The sequence below is a fragment of the Bos mutus genome, chromosome 6 (assembly GCF_027580195.1).
Source record: "Bos mutus isolate GX-2022 chromosome 6, NWIPB_WYAK_1.1, whole genome shotgun sequence".
Lineage (NCBI taxonomy): Eukaryota > Metazoa > Chordata > Mammalia > Artiodactyla > Bovidae > Bos > Bos mutus.
The window spans coordinates 36,535,308-36,561,785 of NC_091622.1; the positions used below are offsets into that span (position 1 = coordinate 36,535,308).

Here is a 26,478-nt window from a genome sequence, read left to right on the forward strand (position 1 = left end):
TGCTTGCTGCACAACAGGCCAGTAAATCAAGAGATAATTTGCTGGGTCAAGGAATAGCGACTTTATTTAGAAAGCAAGCAGATCAAGAAGATGATGGGCTAGCATCCCAAAGAACCATCTTACCCATGTTATAAATCAGGCTTCTTTTATACTAAAAGGAAAGGGGGTGTGGTTGATTGCTGCAAACTTGTTGGTGTTGGAATCCTTTGTTCTTGCATCTGTCTGTGTGGGTCTGGTCATGGTGTTCCTATAAACCTCCAACAAGACAAATGTTATTCTTTGTTCTGGAACTTTTTATCTCTATATGAATGGAAAAGTGTTACACCTTTAGAGATCCGACCCTGGAGAATGAGCTATCCCATATATTTCAGGCTACAGGCAACATTCTTAACTTGTAGCAAAAGCAATAGAATACAAAGGTTAAAGTAAAAGAAATAGATCCAGTATGGAGTCAGATTTGTTCTTCCCTGTTACAGTGCCAGGAGAGGTCAAGGTAAGCATTCACCTGTGCTGTCCCAGCTACATTCTCTTGAGAATGCTGTTCTGGTGATTTGTTCTCTATATTGGAATTATAATAGCATAATAAATAACCATTTGGACCTGAATTTAGTAGGGGCAGAAATAATCATTGCTGAAGTGGGTACTAGCATTCTAGCAGTCTCTTAGTGAACTTGAAGAGCAGAACATGCCCCGGGCCTCTCCCAAACACAGTCCTTCTGTGCCTAGCTGGCTTTGCTTGTTGCCTTTCTTTAAAGAACGTTAGTCTTTCCATGGCTTTTCAATGTGTGTTTTTTTTTAGACCCATGTCTAGATTTTTGAAGAAGTTCTGATAAGCACCAGAGCATATTGCTAGCTATTTCAGGTCTCATGAATTATGATGGGTCGGGACCAAGCTCTAATGTAAGACTTTCTAATAGTCCAAGGTTGGTTTGGAGTATGTTGTTTTGCGAAGTCAGAAAACTGTTGAAATATTGTGTGATTAAATATATAAAAAGAAAATATAAATTAATGAGGGGAGAAGAGAGAAGAAAAATGAGAGAGAAATTACTAGATTCTGTCTTCCCTAGCAGCACCTCCCTCACTCTCTAAAACAGTCTTTATTTACCAGAACTATCAATTTTTGTGTACCTGAGTTACCTTCTTTTGCAGGTTTCCACTGTGAGCCCTATAATAACCCTGCAGACTTCTTCCTGGACATCATTAATGGAGATTCTTCTGCTGTGGTGTTAAATAGAGAAGACATAGGTGATGAAGGTAAGCAAATCTGTTGAGAATCACAGATTATTTTCTAACTGAGTTGGCTAAAGTTTAGCAATGTGGTAGCTTATTAAACCATGGCTGTTTGAATTTATATTAGTGCTGTCCTCTGATATGGGTTGTACTAGCTTGTTTGGCTGCTGCAACAAAAATACCATAGACCAAATGGTTTAAATAATAGACATTTTCTTCTCTCAGTTCTGGAGACAGCAAGTCCAGGATCAAGGTGCCAGCAGATTCAGTGTCTGTTGAGGACCTGCTTCCCGGTTCATACATGGGCCACCATATTATAGCTTCTTCACGTTGTGGGAGTCGAGCTCTCTGGGGCCTCTTTCATAAGGGCACTAATCCCACCTCCTGAGGGCTCCAGCCTCATGACCTAATCATCCCTCAAAGTTGTTCCATTCAAATACCATCACACTGGGGATTGGGTTTCGGCATATGAATTTTGGGGACACACACGTTCAATCTAATAACATCAGTCAACACAGATTTTTTTCATCTGTGAGAGTGCTATTTATTTAATCTGTAAATGAGCATTGATAGGACAATGTCAGTTCTAACAAGAGTTCCCATTTTAAAAGAAGTGCCCATTGTTTACAGAGTGGTCCCTTGGTTTCCATGGAGGATTGGTTTCAGAACCCCTTCCCCCCATGCCCTGTAGATACCAGAATCCAAGGATGCTCAATCCCTCTATAGGCTCTCTATATCCCTGGGTTCCATGTCTGCGAATTCAGAGGGCCAACTGTGTAGTGTTTTGAAATAAGAAACTTGGCAATTTATGCATTTATTCATTGTAAAAAGCAAGGACCAGGTGTTTTGTTTGGCTTTTTTAGGAATTATAACTCCAAATTGTGAGAAGTCTATTTTGAAAGATTTAGGGTCCAAATATTAAAATTAGGAAAAGATCAGTGAATTTGCTGTATCTGTAAGTTTATGGAGGGAGGCCAATTTAGTTTGTTTTCTTACCTTGTAAATCAGTGAAAGAACCCATAATTTTTTTATACTCGAGCTTTAGAATGAAGGTGCTAGAGTAAAATCTAAGAAAGGGGTTGTAGAAAAATGGATTAAATCTGCTGTTATTTTTTAAATAATGTTTCCTTTTTATCTGCTTTTATTCCACAGCTAACGAGACTGAAGAGCCTTCCAAAAAAGATACTCCACTCATAGAAAAATTAGCTGAGTTTTATGTCAACTCCTCCTTCTTCAAGGAAACAAAAGTTGAATTAGATAAATTCTCAGGGGATCAGAGAAGGAAGAAGCTTTCATCCTACAAGGAGGTCACTTATGCCACCTCCTTCTGTCATCAGCTCAAATGGATTTCCAGGCGTTCATTCAAAAATTTACTGGGTAATCCCCAGGCTTCTATAGCTCAGGTAACCTACCGGAGTCTTCTAATTATGCTGTAAAATACTCATTTGGGGGACATTATGCTTATCTTCTGCCCACGCTATATTTATTTATCCCCATTCCATTTAGGGTATAGAAATAAGCAAAACCTAATTAGGTTTTTACTTTTAGAAAGACTTATTTTTTAGTGGGTTTTTTTTTTTTTTGATCACCCACTCAGAATTGTTTTGGTTCATACAAGCTGTAATGGATAATCTTTGTAAAAAAAAATTTTTTTTTCCAAAACTTGTTAAGTAAAGAAAATGTTTGACCACATTTGTGGTTTTTTAATGGCTGCACATGTTCATTTCCTGATGCATTCGATAAGTTCTTATTGATTATGTGCTGCATTTTAGAGCTTGTATATAGCCATGAACAAAAATAAAATCTCTGCTCTTGGGGAGCTTTCTTATGAGGAGAGACAAATGATAAATTCATATAGAAATAAATAGCATGTCAGATGGTAAAGGGGGCTGGGAAGAGAGTTTAAGCAGAGAAATAGAGAAAGGAAATGAGAAAGGAAGGGAAGAGGGAAAGAAAGGAAAGAGGTTGGTTGGTTTGCATCTTACATCAGGTGGCCAGGGACACCTTCAGCTTGGTGTTGCCGAATGCCCCTGAAAGCAATAGGGCCTCTCACTGTTTTCTTGAAGAGCCTGTTTACAGATGCTGTCCCTTCTAATCAGCCTTCCTCATTTAGGGGTTCTGATCTTAGGAGAGCACTAGATACCTAAAACAGCGTGCAGTTAACACGAAGGTAGTAAGCAGACTGGAATTCTGTTCAATAAGACTCTTCACTGTCAGACTGACCTTCTCTTAATTAAGTTGAGTTAATGTTCCTTTTTCTCTTTTGCCTGACTTCATTGATAGTTGTTGATGATTACTCCTTTATGATTTTTCTGTTATTCTTAAGCCCTCTGTCATCCAAAACCCTCATTTTTTTCATCCTTTCTAAGGAAGTCAATTTAACCAGTTATTTTGGGAGTAGCTGATTTTATTTTCACTGAATTTCTACTGAGTACTGAAAGATGGTGTGTTGTTGGCTCTAATGAAATATCACTGATTTCTTACTATACATGCATCATTTTCATACTGTGGTACTGTTGCCTTTTAAGTATTAATTTCGAGAGCCTATATCCTTCAAGACATATTGCTCATTAATCCAGACACTTTTAACTTGTTATTTGGCATTTGTCAGAACATGAACAGTTTTATGTACTTTCAGTCAAGGATACTTTTTAATTCTTTTAGTAGATTTGATGTTATTTGGGAACAACTTCTGTGAATAATGTCAACCTCATTATCCATTGTTCAACAGTAAAATGATATGAGTGTTGATTCTTTAGTGTGATTTATGTATTAGATTTTTTTATTTGGAAAAGAAATTTCACTTGCTTCTGAAAGTGGTTTCTAAATATCTTGTCCAAGTCACATATGGTCGGCCCTCAGTATCTGCAAGTTCTGCACCTACTGAGGTTGGAGGAACTCACAGATGTGGAGGGCTGACTGTATGACTCCATTTTATATGAGGGGCTTGAACATCTGTAGATTTTGGTATCCAAGGGGATCCCCCTGCTAATACCAGGAAATGACCCTATGTGGTAGTTCTGGGTAGGGGTGATTAGAATGTGGGGCTATTTTTAATAGTACACCAGGTTTATGCATCTTTTGGTGCTGGGCTTTCTTCAGATTCCAGCTCCAGGCAGGCCTAGTGTCTCCAGGTTGTATGTTCAGGTGCTTTCCTCCTCAGTGAACTCAACTCTGCCACAGGAATCCCAACAATGTTCACAGCAGTGATAATCTCACAGAACAAGGACAGAATCTTGTTTTTCCCTGAGCATCTGCCTGTGGGAGGAAACTCTTTTTTTCAGATGAGTCAGTCCTGGAAAGTTAGCTTAAGCCAGAAATAGGCAAACCAATTTTGTAAAAGATCAAAGAGTAAATACTGTAAGATTTGTGGGTCACATGGTCTTGGTCTCAGATAGTCAACCCTGCCATTTTAGGAAGGAAGTAGCCATAAATACATTTAAAAAATAAACGTGACTCTGTTCCAATAAAGCTTTTTTCATGGACACTGAAATATTAATTGTATATGAATTTCACATGACAAGAAATACATATGTATTTTTTGCAATTAAAAAAATGGTCCAAGAAACCCACAAACCATTTTTAGCTCATGGACTGAACAGAAATAAGCCTAGGGCCATAGCTTGCTGACTTCTGTTTAGGGTTTTTTAATCTTGGGAGTCTGTCTTTTACTTCTCTAAGTGTTTGAATGTGGAGCTATTAAACTATTTTATGGCTTCCTGTTGATAAATCTCGTGTGGATAGTCTTATAGCAATAGTTACTTTTGAACTAGTCATTTACATGAGCTAGACTTTGCTTTTGGTAATGCATTTAACCAAAGGTTGTCTTTGGAAGGTATTGGAATGAATGGATTTTCTATATAAGATTTAATATTCATTTAATGTCCCAAAGTTTTCCTGGTCAAATCAATTGGAAAAATACTATCATGTCTCTGGGAGAGTCATAGTTTCTAATAGCACATTTAACATTTGACTATGGATTAATTTTTTCAGCAACAGCCATAAACATCCCTTAGAATTCATCTTGAAAAATGTTGCTAAATACAATTGAACAAAATTAGAATTACATATTTAGGAAATTTCCTTTTTTTCCCCCTTCTGTTCAAGAGACTCCAGCTGCACAGAACTCATAGGATAGAGTCTCTTTGCTCCAATGAGCAAGGTTTAGTCTTCCTGTTTGTTTTCTTTTGCTTAATGGAAAAAGGAATAACATAGACACATCTTGTAAAAGCATGCTAAAATTATGAGCTTAATCACTTTGTCAGTGTTTGAAAACTTTCCTTGAAAATACTTTTAGCGCTTTGAAACCTTTAGGAAACATCTTTATGCTAAAACTGACAGTCTGTTAATATGTTATTAAGTTTGAATGCAAAAGAAGCAAAGCATGTAGAGTGCCTGCTTTTAAAAGTCTGAATATTCTTGGAGTTTTACAGTGTGAAAGTATGGATTAGTATACATGTGCATGCACACATGCTAATGGGATCATCATTATTTATTTTGGGAGTTGATCTGTTGACATGAAGTATAGTAAATTTTGAAGGTAATTAAGATAAGCCAGGGTAGTAAAATTTTTTTTTTTTCAAATTTCTGACTGTGGTTTTTTAGCAAGGAAGTTTTAAGTACATCTTAAATCATATTTTTTCCAGACTCTGGTCTTCACAAGCTAGTCTTCACAGATCATGATCTTGTTTTCCAGTTTTGTTTGCCTCTTGCCAAAAGTCTCTTGACAAGTTACTACAAGCTTTGATACCATTGCACTGTTGTAGTGCTGGGGTTTTTTTCTAACTCTGAAGATTCCAAGGTATATGGTAGGATATTTTGTTTTCTTTGGATGATCATCTCTTATATCATATTTATACATTTAATAAAATTTAATTAAAAGTATAATAAATATAATTTCTTATATAAGTTATAACATAACCCTAAATCTTTGTTTATAAAAATATCTTTAAGAGACATTTTATCAACCTTAAAAATCTTAAACACAAAAGTGATGTTTATCCAGTCTTCTTCAGTTCAGTTCAGTTCAGTCGCTCAGTCGTGTCTGATTCTTTGCGACCCCATGAATCGCAGTATGCCTGGCCTCCCTGTCCATCACCAGCTCCCAGAATTGATCCAAACTCATGTACATCGAGTTGGTGATGACATCCAGCCATCTCATCCTCTGTTGTCCCCTTTTCCTCCTACCCCCAGTCCCTCCCAGCATCAGGGTCTTTTCCAGTGAGTCAGCTCTTCGCATGAGGTGGCCAAAGTATTGGAGTTTCAGCCTCAGCATCAGTCCTTCCAGTGAACACCCAGGACTGGTCTCCTTTAGGATGGACTGGTTGGATGTCCTTGCAGTCCAAGGGACTCTCAAGAGTCTTCTCCAAAACCACAGTTCAAAAGCATCAATTCTTTGGCTCTCAGCCTTCTTCACAGTCCAACTCTCACATCCATACATGACCACTGGAAAAATCGTAGCCTTGACTAGATGGACCTTTGTTGGCAAAGTAATGTCTCTGCTTTTCAATATGCTATCTAGGTTGGTCATAACTTTCCTTCCAAGGAGTAAGCGTCTTTTAATTTCATGGCTGCAATCACCATCTGCAGTGATTTTGGAGCCCCCAAAATAAAGTCTGACACTGTTTCCACTGTTTCCCCATCTATTTCCCATGAAGTGATGGGACCAGATGCCATGATCTTTGTTTTCTGAATGTTGAGCTTAAGCCAACTTTTTCATTCTCCTCTTTCACTTTCATCAAGCGGCTTTTTAGTTCCTCTTCACTTTCCGCCATAAGGGTGGTGTCATCTGCATATCTGAGGTTATTGATATTTCTCCCGGCAATCTTGATTCCAGCTTGTGTTTCTTCCAGTCCAGCATTTCTCATGATGTACTCTGCATATAAGTTAAATAAGCACAGTGACAATATACAGCCTTGATGTACTCCTTTTCCTATTTGGAACCAGTCTGTTGTTCCATGTCCAGTTCTAACTGTTGCTTCCTGACCTGCATATAGGTTTCTCAAGAGGCACGTCAGCTGGTCTGGTATTCCCATCTCTTTCAGAATTTCCCACAGTCTATTGTGATCCACATAGTCAAAGGCTTTGGCATAGTCAATAAAGCAGAAATAGATGTTTTTCTGGAACTCTCTTGCTTTTTCTGTGATCCAGCGGATGTTGGCAATTTGATCTCTGGTTCCTCTGCCTTTTCTAAAACCAGCTTGAACATTTAGAAGTTTCTTAGGAGTCATCAAACACTCTTAGGAGTCAGCAAAGGTGGGTAAGAATGGCGAAGACTTGGCAGCTTAGTCCAGCTGTTGGTGGTAGACCCTCTGGGCTGAGGCTGCTGGAGGAGCAGTGACAGGAGGGTGGGTAATGGAAGCACTCGGTGCCTCAGCAAGAGCTGGCCGAATGCTTTGGTGACAGTGACACTGCACTTTTCCATTGTAGGCGTGGACTCCCCAGGTCGGATAGAGGACTCAGCTCACCCCTACTTCCTTATTGTGTAAAATTTCATTGTTAGAATTTTTTTAAGTGTACTTTAAAATTTTTATTTATTTTCATTTGGTTTTTCATGTTAAGAGTAAGGATATCCTGTTTTTATTGGAACCTCTTGAAATATCACACTATGCATCTTCATTAGCACAAAGGTTGAGAGTTTAGGCCAGAACTCTTAGCCAGTTGGGCTTTATTTTGCCCCCAAACTACTTTTCTGGGTGCTTGCATTGTTCTGCTTCACTGCGTGTCGTTCCCAGGCCCCAGAGCCTGAACTGGACCATGAACTGGCAGTGCCCACTAAAATGCTGGGAATCTTAGCTTTTCTGCTTTGTCTTCCTGTCAGTCTCCTGAGCACATGAATAAGTTATTTTTACTTTAACTCAAAAAGCAGTCTAGTAACATGTACATTTTATATTTTCCTGAGGACTGTGTTCAAGCCATTTAAAATATCTGTATCAGTGGAGAGATTTGATTAAGTAGCCAGATATATTTTAATAATAAAGGGTGTGTTAAGTTTTTACCTTTAATTGAAATTCTTTTTTCTTTTTGAAAAGTTAATTGTGACAGTCTTCCTGGGACTGGTTATAGGTGCCATTTTCTATGATCTAAAAAATGATCCTGCAGGAATCCAGAACAGGTGAGTAAATCTGGGTCTTGATTTTGAGAGTGTGTGGTTACTTTTCTTTCAAGTTTATGAAATTACATTAAGAATTTGAATTTGAAACAAGCACAGGGTACACTGAGGCATAGGACAAGTCAGTGAACTGAAAGCTGAATGAGAGTTTTCATATTCTTATATAACATATATATATATGTATCGTGCTAAACTAGGCAGAACATAAAATTTACCCTGTTAACCAATTTTAAGTGTACACTTCAGTGGCATTAATTACATTATTGTGCAACCATCCCCACCATCCAGTGCTAGAACTTTTTCATTTTCCCAAACTGAACAACAACTCCCACTCCTTATTTTCCCCCAACCCCTGGAAACCACTGTTATACATTTTGTCTCTAGATTTGAGTATTCTAGGTATCTCATATAATTGGAATCTTAGAGTATTTTTCCTTTGGTGACTGGCTTATTGTCTTTAGTATAGTATCTTCAAGGTTTATCCATGTTGTGGCATGTGTCAGAATTTCTTTTTAAAGACTGAATAATATCCATTGTATGGATATACCATATTTTGTGTATTGATTTATCTGACCATGGGTACTGGTTGTTTCTGCCTTTTGGCTTTTGTGATTAATGCTGTTATGAATGTGGATATTCAAGTAAATATCTGTTTGAGTCTCTGCTTTAAATTCTTTTGGATATACACCCAGAAGTGAGATTATTGGATCATTTGGTAATTCCATTAATTTTTTGAGGAGCTGCCATCCTCTCTTCTATAGCAGCTGTACCATTTTGCATTTCTACCAGTAGTGCTCAGGCTTGTAGTTTTTTCCCAACCTCACCAACACTTAATTTTTTGTTTTGTTTTCATTAGTGGGAGATGGTATTTCACTGTGGTTTTGATTTGCATTTCCCTAATGATTATTGTACTGTTGAGCATCTTTTCACATGTGCCTTGACCATGTGGAAGAACGTCTGTTGAAGTTCTTTTTTAAAATTTTGTTTATTTATTTACTTATTTTTGGCCCTTCTGGGTCTTCATTGCTGCATGGGTTTTTCTCTAGTTGCGGCAAGTGGGGTTACTCTAGTTGCGATGTATGAGTTTCTTGGTGCAATGGCTTCTCTTATCGTGGATCATGGGCTTTAGGGCACTTGGGCTTCAGTAGTTGTGGCTCCTGGGCTCGAGAGCACAGATTCAGTAATTGTGGTGCATGGGCTTAGTTACTCCACAGTATGTTGGATCTTCCCAGACCAGGGATAGAACCTGTGTCTCCTGCATTAGCAGACCAATTCTTTACCACTGAGCCACCAGGGAAGCCCTATTGAAGTTCTTTTACCATCTTTTTAATTGGGCTTTTAAAAATTGTTGAGCTGTAAAATTCTTTGTATATACTAGATATGAACCATTAACAGATATAAATTTGCACATATTTTCTGCCATTCTCTGGGTTGTCTTTTCTTTCAGTTGTTGTGTCCTTTGATGCACAAAAGTTTAAAATTTGACATAGTCCAGTTTATCTGTTTTTTTTTTTCCTTTTGTTTCATGTGAGTTAATTTCTTTTTGATTTTTGATTTGTTTGACATTGGGTGGTGGTTGGGACTCAAGTTCTTTCTGTTGTTGGGTTAGTACTACCTTACCTGGTTTTGGTTACAACAGCTGTTAAAGCTACATTTCCTGATGAGACTTCTTGCCTGGAGAATCCCAGGGACGGCGGAGTCTGGTGGGCTGCCGTCTCTGGGGTCGCACAGGGTCGGACACGACTGAAGTGACTTAGCAGCATAGTCTGAATAAAGGAGCTGAGCAGAGTGGAAGACTGTAGAGTTCTCCTTGGCTTTGTGTTTTGAGAGCTGTTTTGGGCCAGGCATTGTCCTCTGGGCTTTATATCTGGGATCCTCAGGTTACCCTTCCAGCCAGAAGTTTGGATGGTTTTATCCCCATTTCACTAGTAGGCAAAGTTGCAGTAGCTTAAGTTGAATCTGTTTTGATATTTGGGAAAGGATGACTGTTAAGAAAGAACAAGCATAAAAGTCAGTGCCTCAGGTAAAGTAAAATATCTCTTATGTGGCAGCAGATCATGAGATAACTATTGGAGTTTCATTTTCTTTTTTTCCAGAGTTATCAGAGTCATTGTTTTTCTTTTTATCTTTCCTGAAGGATGGGCTCTTCTCTGACCTGTTTGGAAACTTGTTAGTAATAGGCAGTGTGTACCCTTTGTAGATGCTGTGTTTTTGTGAAGCACAAAGCACAGATTCCTGTAATCACAGGGATCTAGAGCCTGTGGGGCTTTTGTGTTGTGTAGTGGGAAGCATTTGGAAAAAGAATATTGGGAATCCTGTCCTCAAGTAGAATTTAAGAAATCTGGATATTAAAGCTCTTGGTAAAAGAATCCAGAAATATAGAAGATCCTTAACTGTTTTGTCAAATGTTTTCTGGAAAAATAGAGCATTGGAGCTATTTTAATTTGTATCTTTGACCTAAGCTTACTGCCACTTTTTATCATTTGAAGTTGCCCTGGAGGCCACTGTGGTTTGGTTCTCCTTTTGGGGAGTGAATTATTCCAGAAAAATGTTCTCTGTGTTCTTTTTCTTAACCTGTATAATCATGTATAGAATATGAGCTCTGTGACCTAACAACTACCTTACAGAGCTGTGGAGATAGCTAAACAAATCATAATTAATTAAGGGAAAAGTTACTTTAAGAATATTTGAATCAATAGATAGATATTACAGACATGAATTGCCACCTTGGAAAGAACTGGAATACATTAAATTCTTTAACAATAAAATCGCTGCTGCTGCTAAGTCGCCTCAGTCGTGTCTGACTCTGTGCGACCCCAGAGACGGCAGCCCACCAGGCTCCCCCATCCCTGGGATTCTCTAGGCAAGAACACTGCAGTGGGTTGCCGTTTCCTTCTCCAATGCATGAAAGTGAAAAGTCAAAGTGAAGTTACTCAGTCGTGTCTGACTCTTAGCGACCCCATGGACTGCAGCCTACCAGGCTCCTCCATCCATGGGATTTTCCAGGCAAGAGTACTGGAGTGGGGTGCCATTGCCTTCTCCAAACAATAAAATTACTTAGTATAAAATAAATTGTCCTGTGATTTAGAAGAAATTTCATTATGTGCTAGCTTAAAATCATTGTGAACATTATTGTGTTATTAGATGTAACACTTAACAAATGAGCTGAAGAGTGCCATGTCCCCCTTTCTGAAATCACCTTTCACAGTGATGTTAGGCTTATTTGTGTACAGCAAGTAGCACACTTAGCTTCACAAGTAGCATAGTTGCTTGTGTTGTAGGCCTGGCTATTTCTCATTTCTTTATTGTATAAACATTTACTTTAAAACAACTTATTCCCTAAGTTCATTATTTTGGAAGGCGAAAGTGTCGAAAACAATTACTGACTGTCTGCAGACTCTTTTTTTTAAGAAGGTTATACACTTGGGTTTACCTTTTTAAAAATTCTCTTGTATCATTTAAATGATGTGCCACCGCATCTCTTTTAGTTTCAACTCACATTCTCAATGTCAATTAAATCACTTGGTTAGGAAGGAAAGCTCAGCAGTGTTTCAGGAGTAGTGGCATGCTTTCATAAAATTCATGTATCTGTCCAAGCGTGGATTAACTGAGTACTTTCCTTTTTAAACTTCTATTATTTTACTGAGAGAGAAGCATTAATAGTCTTCTTTTTCTCCCAGGTACACAAACTAATTTTTTCTGTACGAGCATTCTTTTTTGTTTTCTGTTTTGAGCTCATTAGAAAGAGACCCCATTAGGAGGGGGTGGTCAAGGAGAGTATCAAGGCTGTGCTGGTGGTTGTGCAGTGGATGTGTGATCAGGTGTTGGTCAGTGTTTCCCTCCACTGGCTTTCACTTTGCCTTATCTTCGTTTTTTCATTACTTGACTTTTTAAAAAGTGGCTGATAGAGGTTTTTAACCTTTGCAGACTTTATTTGTCTCACTGTTTCTCTGTTCATACTTTAAGAACTATAATTGGCGTTAGTTAAAATCCAAGCTGATAGTATTTTTATGGAATAAGTAATCGTCGGCTTGACTGCCACAGACTGTGTGTTCTTGCTAAGTTGCTTGAGTTGTGTTTGACTCTGTGCGACCCTATGGACTCTAGTTGCCAGGCTCCTCTGTCCCAGGGATTCTCCAGGCATGAATACTGAAGTGGGTTGCCATGCCCTCCTCCAGGGGATCTTCCCGACCCAGGGATCAAACCTATGTCTCTTATGTCTCCTGCATTGGCAGGCAGGTTCTTTACCACTACCACCACCTGGGAAGCCCTGGTGCAAAGACCCACAGACCTGGTGGCTTAAACCACGGAAATTCATTTCTCGCAGTTCTAGAGATAAGGTTGCCAGTATGATCGGGTTCTGAAGAGGATACTCTTCTTATTTGCCGCCTTCTTGCTATGTTCCTGCATGGCAGAGAAGGAGAGCTCTGATGTCTCTTCCTTTTCTTCTACGGGCACTAATCCATAGTGAGGCCCCTACCCTCATGACCTCATCTAAACCCAACCAGCTCCCAGTGTCACCATCTGTAAATGCCATCACACTGAGAATTCCAGCTTCAGCATAGGACCTGGGGAGGATGCAGTTCAATCTACAGCAAACTTGGTTGTGAATTTCAGACTGTGCTATGTGGAGTCCCAAGGGTACCACTATGGAGACGCAGGGGTGTGGGAGTGACCTGAGGGGCTCATGCTTCCCTCTCTGTTTTAGCCAGAACGGTTGTGTGTTTAATGTGTTAAGATATCATTTGGGGAAAGAATTTTGCAGGAAGAAAAATGACCTGAGAATGTTTAATTGACCGCAGTGCTTTGGCTTTTGTTCCCTTTCTCACATCACAGAGCTGGGGTGCTCTTCTTCCTGACGACCAACCAGTGTTTCAGCAGTGTGTCAGCCGTGGAGCTCCTGGTGGTGGAGAAAAAGCTGTTTATGTGAGTAGGTCTCTGTTTCAGGAACGGGGCTGCTGGTCAGACTGGTCACATCCAAAACTGGGCCATGGCTTGGTTCCTGGGGGTTACCAGTGTCGACTGAGAAAGAGCAGCCAGAGTCTGGGAGGAAAACCATGAGCATGTGGGGCCTGATACAAAAGGGAGAAAGGAGTTTCAAGATTAGGGCACCGTCCACAAATCTACATGCTGCAGAGAAAGCAAGCAATAAGAGGCTGAAAAGGATCTTTTATTTTCAGCAAATAAGAAGTTGTGATGACTGTCACAAGAAAAGTTTGAGGGACTTGGTAGAGAGAAGGTAGTGTGTTGAACAGTATATTCAAGGTGAGGAGGTAAAGGTGACCAAGAATACAGACCAAGTCTTCAGTGGAAGGGGGAATGAAGGAGCCAGAGAGCAGCCTTAAAAAATGTAAGCTGTTTTGTTTCTTCTGTTTTTCATAGTTGGAAGAGATTTGTGTATTTACATGTTGAGGAAAGGAATCATTAGAGAGGGAAAGAATGAAGATCTTGGTGGAATAGTTTGGAATTACAGGAGGAAGATCTCAGGAAAAGGAGGGATCTAGAATCTAAGAGGGGTGAAAAGAGAATTGTTCATTGACAGGTTGGCAGGCACTGTGGCTGGCAGGCATGATCATGGAAAGAAGTGTCATTTTCTTTTTTTATCATGAGAGGGGAAGAAGTAAAAGAGATGAGTGGCCTAAAGCTGCATTTGAGGCTTAGAGAACAGCAACAGCACCTTCTTCATAGTTAGAAGCAGGGAGAAAGGAACCACTGAAATGAGCTCCTGGCAGGCTGGCCTTCAAAGAGAGCCAGGGTCAGGAGAAAGGGAGGTGATGCAGGACCTGTTCCCCCAGAGTGGGTGTTCAGAGGCCAACTGGCCAGCATTCGGAGGGAGTTCTGCAATGACAAGAGGGGTCATTGCACAGAGCCTTGGGGGATAATATCCCAGGGGAGGCACACACGTGAGACGTGCCTGATGCTGACCGGGAAGAAGGGTGGTGGGCTAACCTCAAAGATGGGGACACGGTAGCTGTTAGACCTCTGGTAGCAGTGGAACTCTGTATGAAAGTGAAAGTCACTCAGTTGTGTACGACTCTGCGACCCCGTGGACTATACAGACCATGGAATTCTCCAGGCCAGGATACTGGAGTAGGTAGCCTTTCCCTTCTCCAGGGGATCTTCCCAACCCAGGGATAGAATCCAGGTGTCCCGCATTGCAGGCAGATTCTTCACCAGCTGAGCCACAAGGGAAGCCCGAGAATACTGGAGTACATAGCCTGTCCCTTCTCCAGTGGATCTTCCTGACCCAGGAATTGAACCCGGTCTCCTGCATTGCAGGCGGATTCTTTACCAATCCCATCTGTATAGCAGGGAGGACATCTGTATAGCAAATGGTTTAATCTCCTGGTCTTAAACTAATGTAGGATGTATGATGTGAATTTTTGTTTCTAGACATGAATATATCAGTGGATACTATAGAGTGTCATCTTACTTCTTTGGAAAACTGTTATCTGATTTACTCCCCATGAGGATGTTACCAAGTATTATATTTACTTGTATAACATACTTCTTGTTAGGTAAGCAATAAGACAAAAGATGTATGTCTTTAGTCTTGGATGGGAGGGGACTTTCTGTAAACATGCTTTGGTTCTCAAAACTATAAATCAAGTCCTGAGATTAGGAAGCATCTGTTCTTTATGCATGCTCTGAAATAACTGTTCTCCGAGGAGATTTTTGTCAAGGCTTTCTCCAAAGTAACTTTTAAAACTGTTTATAAAACTATATGTAGACATACTGCGTGTTATATACAACAAACATGGAAATAATTCCTAAAACTACTTTACACTATGTAGGAGGAGCTGGAGCTGGGATATTTATTACTTACCTATTTATATTTTTATTTTTGTGTATGAATATATAAAGATAATGAAGATAGTGACTTATGGGGCTTACTGGTAATAAAATATTTGTTTGATAGATATAGAAAGATTGATTTGTACATTTTGTTTAGTCTATACCCCAGGCTCATTATATCAGAATTCTCTTTTATTTCTCACATACACAGGTGCCCACACACACAGATATATACACACTCCAAAAATATTTCTTTTTTGACAAGCCACTACTGATTGAGTTTAAACTTCTGTTTTACAAATAAGAGGGTGTATCATAAAGAATCAGGCATAGAACCTAGATTCTTAAATTCCTATCTGGTGTTCTTATGGCTGTTCTGAAGTCTTCAGATTCTTGTTTGACCCATAGTATTAGCCCATTTTAGTTTATAAAGCAGTTTTATGAAGCTTGTTTAACCACATCCTCAATCCCAGAGTTATAGGGTGATTTGTCTTGGGAGACTTGGATTATGGACCCACTCCCCCAGATTTTAAAACCACTGAGTGGTCATATAATCCTGACCTTACCAGTTATCTTCACTAATGGTTTTATAGCAAAGAGTGAGTAATGTGATGTCTAGGTAAAATGAATGTGCTCTTGGCAAGTTTCCTTCTTAGAAGAGAAAGCAGTAGAATTCTGGCTAGTTGTCTACAGCTTTCCATCTCAGGCACTCAAAAACTGTTAATAATTACAAATAAAGAAGCAAGAGCATTACATGGAAAAGTGCTTATACAGTGAGCATAAAAAATAAAATTGCATATAACTTTGTATGGTTATATTGGGTGGTTGGATGAAGGATGAATTTTTTCACTGTGATAGTAGTATCTCAAAGTATTACAGTGTTTTTTGCATAATAAACAGTCCCTGATAGACAGTGTTGGATTAACCCCCTCTTTGTTCCCTAAGGACTGAAGCCAAAGGTGGAGGCCTTCTTCATCATGATGCTTACCCTGATGATGGTGGCTTATTCAGCTAGTTCCATGGCACTGGCTATAGCAGCAGGTCAGAGTGTGGTATCTATAGCAACTCTGCTCATGACCATCTCTTTTGTGTTTATGATGGTAAGTACAAACTGTGCTTCTCTGAGGCATTATAATTTCCCCTTATTCCTACCCCCAAACTTGCCTATCCTGTAAGATCTGCTTGAGGATTCTGTACATCAGACTTTGCTTTAAGGAGGCTGTATATTGAAATATAGCTTATATTATTAGAGAATGTTTATATCTTTCCTTTTCTCCTTTGCTTTTCGCTTCTCTTCTTTTCATAGCTATTTGTAAGGCCTCCCCAGACAGCCATTTTGCTTTTTTGCATTTCTTTTCCATGGGGATGGTCTTGATCCCTGTCTCCTGTACAGTGTCACGAACCTCATCCCATAGTTCATCAGGCACTCTATCTATCAGATCTAGGCCCTTAAATCTATTTCTCACTTCCACTGTATAATCATAAGGGATTTGATTTAGGTCATACCTGAATGGTCTAGTGGTTTTCCCTACTTTCTTCAATTTCAGTCTGAATTTGGCAATAAGGAGCTCATGGTCTGAGCCACAGTCAGCTCCTGGTCTTGTTTTTGCTGACTGTATAGAGCTTCTCCATCTTTGGCTGCAAAGAATATAATCAGTCTGATTTCGGTGTTGACCCATCTGGTGATGTCCATGTATAGAGTCTTCTCTTGTGTTGTTGGAAGAGGGTGTTTGTTATGACCAGTGCATTTTCTTGGCAAAACTCTATTAGTCTTTGCCCTGCTTCATTCCGTATTCCAAGGCCAAATTTGCCTGTTTCTCCAGGTGTTTCTTGACTTGCTACTTTTTCATTCCAGTCCCCTATAATGAAAAGGACATCTTTTTTGGGTGTTAGGTCTAAAATCAGAAATACCAAAGGAACATTTCATGCAAAGATGAGCTCAATAAAGGACAGAAATGGTATGGACCTAACAGAAGCAGAAGATACTAAGAAGAGATGGCAAGAATACACAAAAGAACTGTACAAAAAAGATCTTCACGACCCAGATAATCACAATAATGTGATCACTGACCTAGAGCCAGACATCCTGGAATGTGAAGCCAAATGGGCCTTAGAAAGCATCACTATGAACAAAGCTAGTGGAGGTGATGGAATTCCAGTTGAGCTATTTCAAATCCTGAAAGATGATGCTGTGAAAGTGCTGTACTCAATATGCCAGCACATTTGGAAAACTCAGCAGTGGCCACAGGACTGGAAAAAGGCAGTTTTCATTCCAATCCCAAAGAAAGGCAATGCCAAAGAATGCTCAAACTACCACACAATTGCACTCATCTCACACACTAGTAAAGTAATGCTCGCTCAAAATTCTCCAAGCCAGGCTTCAGCAATATGTGAACCGTGAACTTCCAGATGTTCAAGCTGGTTTTAGAAAAGGCAGAGGAACCAGAGATCAAATTGCCAACATCCGCTGGATCACAGAAAAAGCAAGAGAGTTCCAGAAAAACATCTATTTCTGCTTTATTGACTATGCCAAAGCTTTTGACTGTGTGGATCACAATAAACTGTGGGAAATTCTGAAAGAGATGGGAATACCAGACCACCAGATCTGCCTCTTGAGAAATTTGTATGCAGGTCAGGAAGCAAAAGTTAGAACTGGACATGGAACAGCAGACTGGTTCCAAATAGGAAAAGGAGTACCTCAAGGCTGTATATTGTCACCCTGCTTATTTAACTTATATGCAGAGTACATCATGAGAAATGCTGGACTGGAAGAAACACAAACTGGAATCAAGATTGCCGAGAGAAATATCAATAACCTCAGATATGCAGATGCCACCACCCTTATGGCAGACAGTGAAGAGGAACTCAAAAGCCTCTTGATGAAAGTGAAAGTGGAGATTGAAAAAGTTGGCTTAAAGCTCAACATTCAGAAAACGAAGATCATGGCATCCGGTCCCATCACTTCATGGGAAATAGATGGGGAAACAGTGGAAACAGTGTCAGACTTTATTTTTCTGGGCTCCAAAATCACTGCAGATGGTGACTGCAGCCATAAAATTAAAAGACGCTTACTCCTTGGAAGGAAAGTTATGACCAACCTAGATAGCATATTCAAAAGCAGAGATATTACTTTGCCAACAAAGGTCCGTCTAGTCAAGGCTATGGTTTTTCCAGTGGTCATGTACGGATGTGAGAGTTGGACTGTGAAGAAGGCTGAGCACCAAAGAATTGATGCTTTTGAACTGTGGTGTCGGAGAAGACTCTTGAGAGTCCCTTGGACTGCAAGGAGATCCAACCAGTCCATTCTGAAGATCAGCCCTGGGATTTCTTTGGAAGGAATGATGCTAAAGCTGAAACTCCAGTACTTTGGCCACCTCATGCGAAGAGTTGACTCATTGGAAAAGACTCTGATGCTGGGAGGGATTGGGGGCAGGAGGAGAAGGGGATGACAGAGGATGAGATGGCTGGATAGCATCACTGACTCAATGGACGTGAGTCTGAGTGAACTCTGGGAGTTGGTGATGGACAGGGAGGCCTGGCGTGCCGCTATTCATGGAGTCGCAAAGAGTCGGATACCACTGAGCGAGTGATCTGATCTGATTAGAGAATGTATCAGCTTTTTCTTGATCTCACCCAGCTAGTTTTGCTACTGGTCTAATACAGTTATTAGAACCTTAGTCAATGTATTGTTACTGATGAGCTTTAAAAAGAGGCCTCTTGGTGATATACCATCAAAGCTCAATAAATTGAAAGTTTGAAAACCCAAAAAATTTTTAGTTTTAAAATTTTAAAAAACTGTTAAAATGACAGGTCCATTGTCTGACTTTCCTGCTGGTGGGAGAGAAGTGCTGGCTTGTTTAATTGGCAGCTGAGATGGTTTAGTTGGATCTACTGCTCTCCAGGGGGAAACCTAAGTTCCATGAAAATAGAGCAACATGTGCATGGGTCTGTCTTGGGCCCCTCCTATATTTTGAAAAGGAGTGTTTTAAAAATACTGAAAAATTCCAGTACTAGGACCTCTCCTTTCTGGGTTCCTGACATTTCTTTATATCAATATATTTCTCTTTACCTTTTGAATATAGTTACTTAATCCTAACCTTACATGGCCCTACATTTTGCACACACAAAGATGAATGAGTAGATGAAAGGAACCAGTTACTACTTTCCGCCACAAACATCAAATAAACAGAAACGTGTAGCCTCTTTACTTCATACACATGCCATATCTGGTGGAGTAGCAGTACATGTCTTTACAAGGTAGGTATTAGCACAAGCTCTTGCCAAAGTTTAATTCTTCCATTATTGAGTTTGAAAACTGCCAATCTAACCATTATTGAGAAAATGGGCAACATTATATATGTTTTCTATAGTGTAATATAATACATAAGGTGTTCTTCAAAATGAAAATGTTTTATTTTATATATTACTTTGATTTGTTATTATTTAAGGATTTGTATTATATATAAAACTTTAGAAACTAGTCATAAGACTATATTTCACCCAGGTATTGTGTGTTATGCATTAAGCACTTAGTTAGGTAGGTCAAGTTCAAAGCTATGTGGTCACACCAGGAACATTGTCATTGTTATGTCCATCTCAGCATACCTTGTGCCAGTTAGAAAGTGTTTTATGTGAAGATTTTCTCATGTACCCATCTCTTGCTGAAGCGGTCATTTCTGGAATCTTCATTGTAATGCTCCTTTTTGCAGCTTTAAATGAAGGAATTGACCATATTTTATGCTGTGCTTTACCGCATTATGCTGTATACCAGTTCCAGCCTTTGGGTTATTTTAAGCATGTGAACACTACCCAAAATTATTCCTAAAGTCATACAGAGATAGAATGTAAACCCTTGTAAATAACAAATATTACTGTGTTACAGAAATCGGGGCGTGAGGTGCTCAGGATACATTCAGGTGTGTTTATTGGTGGGAATATATAGTTGGTTGTATCATTGCAAATCAGTACTATTCACTTTCCAATGTGTGCAGTTACAGAGAAAGTAAAAGCCTCAACAATTAGAAATCTCCCAATTAAATAAAATGTATATTATAAATATATTTAGATCCCTAAACAGCCTCAGCTCCAGAGAGATATACACATACAAAGAGGATAGGGTAAGTCTTCAGAGTAGTGGAAAGAATTTCAAAGAAGAGTTGTCCTTAGCAGTATTCACGAGACTGTCAGGGACTTAAAAGGGCTATTTGCTAGACGGCACCAGATCTGATTCTTGGTATTTGTTTTTTGTAGATATTTTCAGGGCTGTTGGTAAATCTCAAAACCGTTGTGCCTTGGTTGTCATGGCTTCAATACTTGAGCATTCCTCGATACGGCTATGCGGTATGTTCTCCTTATCTGTCACCGTGCTGGTTCATCGTCCCCATGCTGGAAACAGCCAGAATAAAGCCTCTCATGTCCTTGGCCATGAGCTGTGCAAGTTTTAGGACAATGAAGGAGAGTTTCCTATTAAGCCTTGGGTCAAGTTGATAATCACCTGGGATTTCTCTAGTCACCTTGTTGTCTGAGGGAGCTGAAGGATTGGGAGATAACTCATAGTTATGGACAAAGATTGACTAATTGATATAAAAAAATACAGTGTTTCAGTTCATCAAAGAAATTAATGAGAAGATGAAGGCCTAGAATACGTATTTTAAATTGAAAGGGAAATTAGAATAAAAACCATGTCATACTCACAGCTACTATTGACTTTAGAAAGCTAATCAACTCCAGAGAAAAATGTGCCTTAATATAGTAAAATTAAATTTCTAACTCCTAAGAATTATAACTGATTTTGATGAGAACAAACAAGAAAAATACAAAGATTGTTACTATAAATTAACAATAGTCATTGAGTATCACTGTATCATTTTAATTATAGTACTATGGGGTTATAAAAATGGGGAGAAAAGAAGGAAAGAGCTATGGAATAATATAGCCAGAGATCTCTCTTCTTGGTTTTTGTATCAGAGCCCCAAATCCCAACCCTAGGCCTCTTGATTGCCAGGAAAAATAATTTTAGTTGCTTTGGTATGACAAAGACTGTGAATGTGAAACTTTGTTTTTAGAGATAACAACAGAGATTAAACTTAGTGGACATAATTGTAATAATTCTTTGGAAACCTTTTGACATTTAAAACTATTTTCTTTATCCTGCTCCCACTTATGTTATAGGCTTTGCAGCATAATGAATTTTTGGGACAAAACTTCTGCCCAGGACTCAATGTAACAACAAACAATACCTGTAGCTATGCCATGTAAGTTTGCGTTCAGTGTCACAGTGGCTTTGCTTACTGTTGTGGTATGATACAGAAATACTACTGGGCTGAGGAATCCTTTCACAGACACTGACTTCTCTGAGTCTGAGTATTCTCATTTATAAAGTGAGTTATTCACTAATGCATGAGAAAGTGCTCTACAACTCCTGGGTATTCTATTTAGGTCAAAATTGTATTTTACTTGGAGAACCATTTCTTATGTGTTACTTATTTGTTTGGGGTCTTTTAAAAGATCCTTTTGCAGTTTGGATTGTGGGTTTGGATTTCTATTTTTCAGAACATTTGAGTTTGAAATGAGAGCTGCTTTGGTATTTTTATCAAGCCTTAACAGTACTGGAACTGTATGGATTATATGAAGTGTATAGACCCATGAATTTAGGATTCTTGTGAGCTCAACCCATGGCCAGGGTGAAAGAGTTAGTTGCTCAGTCGTGTCTGACTCTTTGTGATCCCATGGACTGTAGCCTGCCAGGTTTCTCTGTCCATGGAATTCTCTAGGCAAGAATACTGGAGTGGGTAGCCATTCACTTCTCCAGAGGATCTTTCTGACCCAGGGATCAAACCCAGGTTTCCTGCATTGCATGTGGATTCTTTACCATCTGAGCCACCAGGGAAACCCAACCCATGGCTAGTAGTAAGAGCTAAAACGGCATTAGGAGTGGGAGGGAACATTTTCCTGCCCCAGTCTGGCTCTTGCCTCTTCCTCCTGTATCCAGGAGACAACATGGAATCAAAGTCTGCACAACCTTTTTTTTTTTTTTGACTGACTTGGAATTCTCCCTACTGAAGGATGTTTCCTCTAAAGAAAGGAACATATATTTCAGTAAGCTTGAGAAGGGAATCTCATTTTTTCAGTATAATAAGAAAAACAGATTTTAATAGAAATAAAGGCATTATTTTAAAGTTAAGTAACATTTCCTTTTGATGATTGTTGTTAATGGTTTGATTTTGATATATTAATTAATGAGAGAAAAGAGAATGCTGGTATCCTAAATCTCATGAATATTCAAGTGGGTTAGAAGTAATTCTTAATAATAGGACAAATTGCTATTTAGAAGTATTGCCAGAAAACCTCTATGAAGAGAAGCTTTCCTTATCCTGCCTACTCCCTTTCTTTTGATATGAGTATAACATTTTTTTTTTCAATCTGCTAAATTCCAAGAGTAGCAGAAAAATGGAATCAGGTAATAATTATGGTTGTGCCAGATATTTTTAATACCAGCTGCTTTTCTTTTATTTTTTTTTAAATTTATTTATTTTAATTGGAGGCTAATTACTTTACGATATTGTATTGGTTTTGTCATACATCAACATGAATCCGCCACGGGTGTACATGTATTCCCCATCCTGAACCCCACTAATCAGGGCTACTCCATCCTATTCTGCTCTGTTCCAGCTCCCACTAAGGCATACCTGATAATCTGACCTGCTGGTAATGTCTTAGAGCCCAGCCTCTGTGATGCTCATTCCAGTCTTGGTGTAAGAGCTGACAGAGTGTGACTCTGGTAGGAGACCTCTATTCACCTATTCCCCTAGTTTTAGAACTCTCAGCCTGTGTTTTTTTTTTTTTTTGGTATGGCTGATTTGTGAGTAATGAGCCCTATAAACAGCTTTGGTCATCTTTGTAAGTGCCTTCAGTATCATCTGCTAAAGCTAAGACTTTCCCCATCAGGCATTTGTGAAAAATTACTTGATAAATGTTTCTGTCCTTTGAAGAGAGGCAGCATCACAGACTTGGAAACCAACCTATTTGGGGAGACTACCAACTTGATTCAAAGTGTGAATCTGTGAAGTTGACAAAGTTCCTTAAACTTTAGTCTCCTCATCTTTTAAATTTGGGTTGTTTTAGGGATTAATTAAACTATTATATGAGAGCTTCCCAGGTGGCACACTGGTAAAGAATTCGCCCGCCAATTCAGGAGACACAAGAGATGCAGGTTTTATCCTTGGGTCAGGAAGATCCCCTGGAGAAAGAAATGGCAACCCACTCCAGTATTCTTGCCTGGGAAGTCCCATGGATAGAGGAGCCTGGGGGACTACAGTCCATGGGGTTGCAAAGAGTCAGACATGACTTAGCAACTAAACATATACATCCACAAACTATTATAAGCAGGTTGCTTCATAGTATCTAACAGAATTATAAGCACTCAATGACTGTTTTCTGTATATTTTTATGATGCATATGACTGACCTATAAACCCCTGTTATATCCCAATAGAATAGAACGATAAAGCTAAAACCACATACACATACACACACCACAAAAACCCTCTAAAACTGTTTTCTGTTATAAATGAAGGGATGGTAATTTAAGACTTGGTAACCTGTAGGTTTCTTTAAGGAACAGTGAATATATTGAGTAAAATTTGACAGATGCTAAAAATGAAGTTATATTCTTTTTCTGTTGAATTTCAGATGTACTGGCGAAGAATTTCTGACAAACCAGGGCATCGATATCTCACCTTGGGGCCTGTGGAAGAATCACGTAGCCTTGGCATGCATGATTGTTATCTTCCTTACAATTGCCTACCTGAAATTGTTATTCCTTAAAAAATTTTCTTAAATTCCTCTTTAATTTCAGTTATTTACCCCCAATTAAAAAGGGACTTTTTGATTTTCATATCCAATGAAGTTTTTTTGGTTGTTTTCATCTTTTTATTTACTTACATTATGCCAATGTGTTTTATTATTTTTGGTTGTCTTCTTTTCACTTGCCTCTTACTGTTGTTCAGCAAGAATTACTTTCAACAGAAACATTTATAGAAATCACAATGAACTAAATTATACTTGAAAAAACCCAAGTCATAAACTAGTGATATGTACTACATATTAGTTCATCTTGTCAGATGGTAACCATAGGAGAGAAATCTACTTTAATTTATTGACTGAAAAAGAAATGAGTTCTAGAAACTTGTGTCAAGTTACTAATATATCTGGTATTGGTATCCTTCCCTTTAAAATGAATAGGCAGTTTAGTTGCCCTCCAGTTTCAATATTATATAAACCTATGTCCTCTATTATCTTATAAATAATAAATAACAAATATATTGATGCTGTAGTAGAAGTATGAAATCCAAACCATGCTGGAAAAACACAGTGTCATATATAGATAAAAAAGCCTTTCTAATAGAAAGCAGTTTGATAAGCTTTTTAAGGTTATTTGAATTTACTGAGGTTTCCCTCTAGTGGAATTAGAGTATCTCAAGAGTCTTAGCTGGGTTTTGGACCCCAGGTGTAGAGGGCCAGGATTCTGGCGACTTACCCTTCTTGAGTTCAGTAGTCTGTAATCTTGGTGTGCCTCATAATCTCTTGAGGAATTTTGCTCCAACACAGATTTCAGGGTCCTTTGAGCCCTACTGCATTGTAATCGCCGGGATTACCTGTGTAAAGAACTGTCCACGGCAGGATTTGGTAATTCCCATGATCTTTCCCAGCTCTGACAATTTTAGACTTATGATAGAAGAACTGTTATAACTGGCTCTATACAGGTTTTTTTACTTTCCTACATATACACCTCATATATTTACACATCTTCTCTTTATTCTAACATTTACCAGTAATAGGGGAGTGTTTTAAACATTTTTTATAAGAAAAGGTACTGTCCAGTGAATTATAAAAGGAGCACAGCTGTACAACCATTAATCCATATCAAGAAATAGAACATTATTAGTGCACAGAAGCCCCCCTTGGGCTTCTCTCCCAAGACTACTTCTCCTTTCTCTCTGGATTATTTTTGAAATGACACTTGTGCACTCCTGTCTGTTGCTACTATCAGATTATCACTACAGCTCAGTTTTGTGTTTCTGTGTGTATAAATATATCCTTAATTAAGCCCCCCACTTCCTTATTAAAGGAATAGGTTATTAATATAAGCTATTCATTTTGTAATTATTTTAGTTTTATAGAAAAGTTGCAAAAATCATGCAAAAAGTTCCTGTATATCTTTTGCCCAGCTTCCTTTAATGTTAACATTTTGTGTACCATGATACATGTCAAAACTAAGAAATTAACATTGATACATTACTTTTAAACTATATACTTTATTCAGATTTCACTACTTTTCCATCAGTATTCTTTAATTGTTCTAGCATGCAGTTCAGGATATTCTGTTTAATTTATTCCCTTTTTAAAAGTAAATACTTTTCAGTATTGGAGGAAGTAAGTGAACTGAGGAAACAGTGTGTAGACCTGCTATGACCGGTCATCTTGGAATATCATTTTGTGTCAGTGGGTGCCCTGCCATGTTGCTGCAACATCAATCCAGGGGCATAGCATTATAGTTTCATCTTTGGACTTTAAAGAACATTTTTTCTTGTTTTATGACATTGGATTAATACATCATCTTGTAGTACATCATCACACCCCCTTTTTACCTGATTATTTTGTGACTATAGGACCGCTGACAAAGATTCATCTAGTCAAAGCTATGGTTTTTCCAGTAGTTTTGTACGGATGTGAGTTGGACTATAAAAAAAGCCGAGTGCCAAAGAATTGATGCTTTTGAACTGTGGTGTTGGAGAAGACTGTTGAAAGTCCCTTGGGGTGCAAAGAGATCAAAACAGTCAATCCTAAAGAAAATCAGTCCTGAATATTCATTGGAAGGACTGATGCTGAAGCTGAAGCTCCAATACTTTGGCCACCTGATGTGAAGAACTGACTCATTAGAAAAGACCCTGATTGGGAAAGATTGAAGTTGGGAGGAGAAGGGGGCAACAGAGGTTGAGATGGTTGGATGGCATCACTGACGCCATGGATATGAGTTTGAGCAAGCTCTGGGAGTTGGTGATGGACAGGGAAGCCTGGCATGCTGCAGTCCATGGGTTCGCAAGGAGTGGGACACGACTGAGTGACTGAACTGAACTGATAGGGTTAGTGAGTTTTTTCCTCTTCTTGGTATAGTTCTTTCTTTTTACATAACCCTGGCTTACTCACAGTTCTCTCTTCCTTACACAGGAAGAAACATATTACACAGTTCTCTGTGTACAGAGAGAAATACATATTTATATACAAAATATACTTAACAAAAGAGATAGTAAAGCCAAAATATTAATACCTACTTCTAAAAGT

General features: G+C 38.8%; 1 protein-coding gene across 8 annotated transcripts in view; it reads left to right on the forward strand.

The window, feature by feature from the left end:
- The window catches only part of ABCG2 (ATP binding cassette subfamily G member 2 (JR blood group)), a 127,537-nt gene extending 103,506 nt beyond the window's left edge, over positions 1-24,031 (forward strand). For all 8 annotated transcript variants that reach the window (XM_005897792.3, XM_070372167.1, XM_070372169.1 and 5 more), the window contains 9 exons: positions 1,150-1,254; positions 2,383-2,633; positions 8,262-8,344; positions 13,178-13,267; positions 14,735-14,859; positions 16,082-16,236; positions 20,387-20,476; positions 21,308-21,390; positions 23,827-24,031. In XM_005897792.3, coding sequence (XP_005897854.1) covers positions 1,150-1,254; positions 2,383-2,633; positions 8,262-8,344; positions 13,178-13,267; positions 14,735-14,859; positions 16,082-16,236; positions 20,387-20,476; positions 21,308-21,390; positions 23,827-23,974 — 1,130 coding nt within the window. In that variant the 3' untranslated portion in view covers positions 23,975-24,031. The remainder of the gene's footprint in view (positions 1-1,149; positions 1,255-2,382; positions 2,634-8,261; positions 8,345-13,177; positions 13,268-14,734; positions 14,860-16,081; positions 16,237-20,386; positions 20,477-21,307; positions 21,391-23,826) is intronic.
- The last annotated feature ends 2,447 nt before the right edge of the window (positions 24,032-26,478 follow it).